The sequence below is a fragment of the Hemitrygon akajei genome, chromosome 1, assembly GCF_048418815.1.
Source record: "Hemitrygon akajei chromosome 1, sHemAka1.3, whole genome shotgun sequence".
Classification (NCBI taxonomy): Eukaryota; Metazoa; Chordata; class Chondrichthyes; order Myliobatiformes; family Dasyatidae; genus Hemitrygon; species Hemitrygon akajei.
In genome coordinates, this window is record NC_133124.1 from 42,074,738 (window position 1) to 42,083,049 (window position 8,312).

The 8,312-nt window shown below is 39.8% G+C and overlaps 1 protein-coding gene across 1 annotated transcript in view; it reads right to left on the reverse strand.

The window, feature by feature from the left end:
• The window catches only part of sdcbp (syndecan binding protein (syntenin)), a 27,568-nt gene extending 19,601 nt beyond the window's left edge, over positions 1-7,967 (reverse strand). Inside the window, exons 1-2 of the mRNA XM_073041920.1 lie at positions 7,816-7,967; positions 367-440 (exon numbers count right to left, since the gene is read on the reverse strand). Of these exons, the coding sequence (XP_072898021.1) occupies positions 367-417 (51 nt within the window). The 5' untranslated portion in view covers positions 418-440; positions 7,816-7,967. The remainder of the gene's footprint in view (positions 1-366; positions 441-7,815) is intronic.
• Between the last annotated feature and the right edge of the window lie 345 nt (positions 7,968-8,312).

Below are 8,312 nucleotides of genomic sequence, written 5' to 3' on the forward strand. Positions count from 1 at the left end.
ATGATGCCATGTCACTTTAACCAATTAAATTCCAAAACTCAAGATGGCATGATACAGGAAACAAAATTCAGAGAAGGACTGAAAAGTAGCTGAAGTAACAAATAATAAAGAACTCCAAATTTCAAACTAAATTTATTATCCAAGTATGTATACTATATACAACTTGAGATTTATTTTCTAGCACAGGAATGGAGTTATTTATATTCTACTCTGCAGATCAGATTTTGGGACAGCAGCTATAAATTGCCCACTCAAATAGGAGGAAAGGAATTGAACTAAACATAATATTGCACCTGATTGATTGTTTTGATGCATAACAACAGAATCATAAACAGACAAATATTGAATACTTCCTTTAGCACTTACCTGAAACACCTTGTCTACTTTAAGGTCTTCTAAGGATGGATACAAAGACATGTTTGTTCAAATGGGAAAAAAGCCTTAAAGAGAAAAGAAATCCTTTAGTTCAGCAGACAACCTTCAGATTTAAAATATTTAGAAACTGTTCATTTATATAAAAAATATATACATAGACACACTTTAAAATATTGAAGAAACAGCTTCTAAAACAGTAAATGTTTTCTTGATTCAAGAGACTATTACAATATTTATCATTGGTCATGCTCTTGATTCTTGTACACTTAATGTGAAATTTGAACAAACACAGGGATGTAATTGTTATTTATCTTCAGAACAATGTCAGTAGCAAAACAGAAAACATTAATCTAACCAAACTGGAATAAAGTATGACACTGCAATAATCTTGAATATTGTACAAGTGCTAGGATTTGCCATTACAATCAACCATGCACAGAGTTCTGTACATGCATAACTCATTATCACCCATAACATTTCATAATTTGAAACATGCACTGTGATAAACTACACTCTAAAAGATATTGATGTATCATCTCCAGGAAGAATGCAAGTATTTCCATACCCTGCCACTCAACTCCCCTCCTCACCCCACTAGCAATCAATCCAATAACAAATGTAGTATTTTTAATAAACTTTGTGAATAAAGTGGTCTCTAATTTCTATGGCTTGCCAACCACTTAATTGCTTGAAAATCCACAAGCAAACAACAATCAATCCAATGAAAGTTTACCAGCCTTCTAAAAAGCCTTATCTTTTTACTTTTACTGAAAGGAAAATCCTGTTTACTTTTGATAAATAATTTGGGAAGAGATTACTGCAATTGGAAACAGCTGTTATGGAGGCAAACGTGGGGAAATCTGCAGATGCTGGAAATTCAAGCAACACACACAAAATACTGGTAGAACGCAGCAGTCCAGGCAGCATCTATAGGAAGAAGTAGAGTCGATGTTTTGGGCCAAGACCCTTCGTCAGGACTAACTCTAAGCTGTTATGGAGACAGGCTTTAGCTAAAACTTCTGTTTGAAGAAGTCCTAGTCTTCTCCTTCCCAAGGTGGTGCACAATTGCGCTTGGTTACAGCGAGCAGGCCGACAGATATCTTGTGCCTTTTGCCAAATCTACTATACCATGCAGACATTACATATCTATACAATCTCTACTCTTCACACTTTCATTCTGATTTTTTAACTGCTAGCTACTTGGGGAAAAGTGATGCAAATTCACAAATACATATTTGGCAAACTAGTATTTCATCATCTGCCTAACAAAAACACCATATTAATTTGTTAATTATCAGTATCAACATATGCACAAGAATATTTAATTTTTGCTAGTGTGCTTGAACAATGAAGTCCAAAAAATATGAGCCTTGGTTTCTGATCTCAGTTGGGAAATAACTTCTCATCCCAGGATTTTGGAATGTCAGAGGATTAGCCAGGTATTTTTCTGATTATATTTCAGTAAACTGCAATTGAAATGTACAATGTGGACACTCACTAGGTTAATTCTGCCGTCATTTGGCATCCATTTCCCCCAGGAACGTTTCAGAGTTTTCCTATGAGTAATGGCTATTTGGCAAGGATCCGCGACTCATTAGTGGAAACTTTTCCAATATTTGCGCAATCCCGAACAACCACAGACAGATTAAGGAAATCATCACAATGTGATTCCTTAAACAAGAAATTTTTAAAAAGTTTTGTAAAACTATGGGAACTGAAGATTTTCCAAAATATAAATGCAATAGTAAAGGGGGATTCAGAAACCAACCATTTCTGCCATAACAAATAAAATGAGGAGACAAAGATACAAGATTAAATGCAGAAGTTGTTATTAAAGAGAGCAGTTTGTGGCCAATTTATTGGAAGTCCTTTGAAGAACTAACATATTGAGTATGCAAGAGAACCAAGGAAGCTACAATAATTAGATTTCCAGATGCCACCTGATGAGGTGTCATAAAGATTATTGTTGAAAATAAAAACTCAGTGTAGGAGTTAAACACAGGTGTGCATAGAAAATTGGGTGGCAATCAATCAGAAATAGACATAATGGGGATTTATCAGGTTAGCAGGTCATTCTGTGTGTTGTACAAGACTGATGGTAGGGTATAATTTTTTTACATTATATAATTGAACTTGGATGAACATAGAAATCACAGCACATTACAGGCCCTTCAGCCCACAATGTTGTGCCGACCATGTAACCTTCTCTAGAAACTGCCTAGAATTTCCCTACACCGTAGCCCTCTGTTTTTCTAAGCTGCATGTACCCATCCAAGAGTCTCTTAAAAGACCATATTGTATCTGCCTCTACTGCTGGCAATGCATTCCACACACCCACACTCTGTATGAAAAACTTACCTCTGACATCCCCCCTATAACTACTTCCAAGCACCTTAAAACTATGCCCCCTCATGTTAGCCATTTCAGCCCTGGGGAAAAGCCTCTGGTTATCAACACGATCAATGCCTCTCATCTTGGATACCTGTATCAGATCACCTCTCATCCTCTGTCGCTCAAAGGAGAAAAGGCCAAGTTCACAACCTATTCTCACAAGACATGCTCTCCAATTCAGGCAACATCCTTGTGAATTTCCTCTGCACTCTGTCTATAGTTTCCACATCCTTCCTGTAGTAAGGTGACCAGAACTGAGCACAGTACTCCAAGTGGGGTTTAACTAAGATCTTATATAGATTTAACATTACCTCATGGTCCTTGAACTTGGTTGAAGACGACCATCACACCATCCACCTTCTTAACAGCACTGTTAACCTGAGTTAACAGGTTAACTCAACCTGAGCAGCAGCTTTGAGTGTCCTATGGACACAGACCCCAAGATCTCACTGATCCTCCACATTGCAATAAGTCTTACCATTATATTGTCTTCAAATTTGACCTACTGAAATGAACCACTTCACACTTATCCGGGTTGAACTCCATCTGCCACTTCACAGCCCAATTCTGCATCCTATCGATATCCACTGTAGCCTGTGACAACCCTCCAGATTCTTCACAACACTCCCAAACTTACTAACCTACCCTCTACTTCCAGATCAAATTCATTTATAAAAATCACAAAGGGGAGGGATCCCAGAACCAAATGAAGGCATCAAATGCATGGATGCTAAATTTATTCATGACACAAAATTAGCCAGGAAAGCAAGCTGTGAACAGGACAATAGAAGGCTATAAACATTACACAAGTAGGCAAAGATCTAGCAAATGGACAATGAGAAACTGTGAAGTTGCCCATTTTTGCAAGGGAGAAAATCTAAACTGTGAGAGATGGAAGAGTTCTTTGCTGCTATGGGATCCAGATGTTCTAGTGCTCAATTCCCAAATGGCTAGTATGCAGGTGTAACAAGTAATTAAAAAATATAACAGAATGCTATCGTTATTAGGGAGGTGAACACAAAAGTAGAAAGGTTAGACTTCAGTTAGAAAAGCAAAGGATAACACAACTCAAGCTCTGTGTACAGTAATGGTTTCCCTATTAAAGGATGAATATTAGTGCAGTGGAAGCAATTTTAAGTAGCTTACTAAACTAAAACCTGGAACAGGTAAGTGTTCTTATTTGGAAAGATTGAGCAGGTCAAGTTTTTCACCTGCTGGTGTTTAGATGAGTGAGAGGGAACTTGATTAAAAATAGAAGATCCCAATGGAAACTGTCAAAGGGAACATGGAGTTGACTCCTTTTGTAAAAGAATCTGAAACTAGGGACTGCAAATTAAAAATGAAGGTTCACTGGTGTGAGATAGAGACGATTTTTTAAAAAAATCACCTGACAGGGTCTTCAGAACTCTCCATCAGAGACACATTGGAAAAATCAGTAATAAGCAAGGTGGTGAAAGGCTACATGAGTAAATAGTAATGCAAACTTGAGGTCAGTCAGATGATCTACAATCATTTTGAATGTTGGTGCATACTTTTGGGAATCAAGTGGCCAGCTCCTACTCCTAATTCATACATTTGTACACAAAGAGCTCTCATGGTTTAAATGCATAGAAAACAAAGTAAAGCACTAGTTCTATGCTTACAATAGCTCAATCTACAATCTATCAGGTTCAATCCAAAGATCATTCCATAGCAGTTTGCAAATAGGCAAGAATTTGCATGGGATTTGTACAAGTGGTTTAAATTCTGTAAAAACATGGACAAAATACACTTTTCAAACAGGCAGACGGCACAATAGTCAGTCTAGCTCTAACACATGTAGTTACCCTAATTTAGGACCAGGTGCTGGGTCAAATTATTCTGTCAAAATGACTGGGGAGATTCAGATCAGTCAAACATGATGGTTTTGTTGTCTCTTGTTAAAAATGGAGAATGCTATGACTCATGCAAAATGTGTAATTTGGCAAGCAGGGTTATTGAACAAAGGCAATCAAAGGAATCAAGTACCCGGGGTTGAAACTGTTATGATTAGAGTATGTATATGAAAGCCTACTTGCTTAGTAATGTCTTCTGCGTGCATATCCAGAAGGACCAAGTTCTCGATGCAAAAAGAAAATATGAGAAACAACCACTTAAATGTAGCAATGACACTAGTGTTGATTACTGCCTACAGGCATTACTTAAAGGCCACAAAAGAGAATACCGAAGATGACCAGTAGCTTGTTCAAAACTGGACCTGAAAGGCAAGTCCAGTGGTTTAAGAGAAATATTTCAGTAAATAAGGCTTAGAAACCCAAAGACATACTGAAAGAAGAGGTAGCATGCTATTAGATTTGGAACAAAGGAAATCTCAGGTATAAAAAGAAAGTTGTAGCAATTGGGAGGGATAAAAAAATAAAAGGTATTGTCGAGGGAATTAGATAGATAGTTAGATAGATACTTTATTCATCCCCATGGGGAAATTCAACTTTTTTCCAATGTCCCATACACTTGTTGTAGCAAAACTAATTACATACAATACTTAACTCAGTAAAAAATATGATATGCATCTAAATCACTATCTCAAAAAGCATTAATAATAGTTTTTAAAAAGTTCTTAAGTCCTGGCGGTAGAATTGTAAAGCCTAATGGCATTGGGGAGTATTGACCTCTTCATCCTGTCTGAGGAGCATTGCATCGATAGTAACCTGTCGCTGAAACTGCTTCTCTGTCTCTGGATGGTGCTATGTAGAGGATGTTCAGAGTTATCCATAATTGACCGTAGCCTACTCAGCGCCCTTCGCTCAGCTACCGATGTTAAACTCTCCAGTAATTTGCCCACGACAGAGCCCGCCTTCCTTACCAGCTTATTAAGACGTGAGGCGTCCCTCTTCTTAATGAATTTACAACTGTATCTCATTTAGCACTAAGAATTTAGCACCCAGAAATGAGTACACTGCTGTGCCGGTGCAAAACCCTGCCCACAGCAGGCAATCCCACAGTGATGAAGTAATCAAGTCAAGTCAAGTCAACTTTTATTGTCATTTCGACCATAACTGCTGGTACAGTGCATAGTAAAAATGAGACTTTTTCAGGACCACGGTGTTCCACAACACAGTACAAAAAACTAGACTGAACTACATAATTAAAAAAAAAGAGAAAGCTACACCAGACTACAGACCTACACTGGATGATCATATCATCCCCCTGCTCAGAATGAAGTGAACTTTACCCTTTGAGTGCTGGTGTTGGGCAAACTAGGGAAAATGGTGTAGCTATTCATTGGTGAGATGTGGGGATCAGGACTGCATCCTAGCTGGTACAAGTGTTGGCATTGCCTGGGACTAGTAGTGGCTGGTCTAATGTGTGGAAAGAACTACCATATTCTACAGCTCCATTGTATGTGATTGAAGCTGGTGTCTCCCCATTTGGCTGCAGAGCTCTCCCCAAAACCACAAATTTCTATAGGATACAAGCTTACTGACCAACAATGATTAGCATCATGGTAGACAGGGGGTGGGATCAGGTTTCCTGGTACAGCAGGGTGCAGGCAAGCAGGTGGATTCAGCAAGACTCCAAGACTAACAGTGCAACAACAAATCAATGCTGTGTGGAATAATCCAATGTGAGGTAACAGAGCAAAAACAATGAATATTACACTTTTAATTATTTCAACTGAGTGAATCAGTACAGCACAGTATGGAAAAACACAGGCAGTTTTTCCCTCAGCAGCAGACACAATGGAATAGAATCCTACTCCATATATAAAAATACTACACATAAGTATCCATAAAAATTACCATAAGGAATATTTCATGTTGAAAACATTAGATTGGAATGGTTAAACCAGAGCTGGGAGTGGGAAAGATTCAGGCTATTATTACCTCAGAACAATTCAGTCATACCCTTAAGCCCAGTTAAGACATACCCCACGAGTAAAATATTATCATTGCTTGACAAAGATTGCAGGGGAAAATAATTAAATATGAAAGCTTGCCATTAGGCTGCATCAAGCTCAAACTGATCTTTTCTTTGGATGATGGCAGAAGGTGGAATGGATATTTATAGAAGCACATTTTCAGATGACATCACTTATGTTTTGCCAAGTCATCATATGGAACTGTTATTTATCTTCAGCACTGAGAAACATCAAAAGATAAGCAGACTTCTCACAAATGGAAAACACAGTATTAGCAGAACTACAACTGTACTAATTTATTCTCTTACTCCTTCCAAAGTTAAAACAATCCCCAAATATTTTGCATTACAGTGTACATGTAGATTTGCCACAGATTTGTGACAACACAATCTGTCTTACCTACTAAAAGAAATATGATCAATACTTTTACCTAATATGACCTCAATATCAAGGGAGATTCAAAATCGAGCTACAACTAAGCATACACTATTTTCACGAGTGATTGAATCCTTTAACCAAGAGAAACAAATAAAGATTAAGGTTATACCTTTGCTACACATTTCAATAGGCGTATAATGTAAACTCAAGCTGCTCTCGCTCGTTATTATTCATATCTTCTCAAGCCTAAATGCTTCCATGAAACGCGATAAAATCTCACAAACTTCAGCATCTTAAGCCTCAAATTGTTTACATTTTGTTTCAAACAAGCAGGAATAACCTCTTTATCTACCTCGTGGTCTCCATCTAAACAATTTCCCGCAATTGTCAGGTCACCTCTCTTTTAATGAGCGGCTCCAGGCACAGCCCGGCTCGCTTACAGATCGCGGTGCGTCCGCTTCCTTGCCCGGTGACGTCACGGATCTGTCGAGCCGGTTTGGGGGGCTACCGGGACCCCACCTTCAGCGGGGCAGCGCGGCAGATTCCCGGGGCTCGGGGCCCGGGACCCCCGCCTTCGGCGGGCCTAGGGCAGGAGCCGCCCGGGATCCCCATACTCATGTTAAAGGCCCGCAATTCCCGCTGCGTTCCATTTTCCGTGCAGCCCGACCCCCTCGCCTGGTGCGTCGACCAACGACCGCTTTCCGGACCGACTGATCCCCGCCACATTAACAAAGGCATGCGTGGAGAATAAGAAGAGCGGGGGACGGCCTCACCTGAGTTGAAATGCGGAGCAGCGAACAGCCCGAGCCGACCCCGAATCTTCCTGCTTTCGGTCCGACTGTAGCACCGTCTCGTGACGTGACTCGAGACGCAGGAAGGAAGCGCGTCACGGAAACAGGCAGCAACTGGCAGCCCCGGTCGCTGGGCAACCAGCTAATGGGTGGGTGGGGGTTCAGCGATGTGGGTTGTTTAACAAGGAGAATAAGCCTGTCGAGTCCGCCGCTGGACCCTCGGTCAATGACCCGGCCAGATGTCAACACGTTCAGGGTGAAAACAGCACAAATTCAACAGCTGGAGAAACAGTCACAGCAGATCCCTCGGCGGTTATCGTCTAGTGTAAATAGTTTCGCAATCATCGACCGAGTATCGTTTTTAGACATTATCAGGTGCTTATGTGTAATGCATCCGCATAAAACAAATCATCGGATCTTGACCGCACTGTTGATTGTAGAATTTATTACTGTGTGTATTACATATATGATGTCGACAC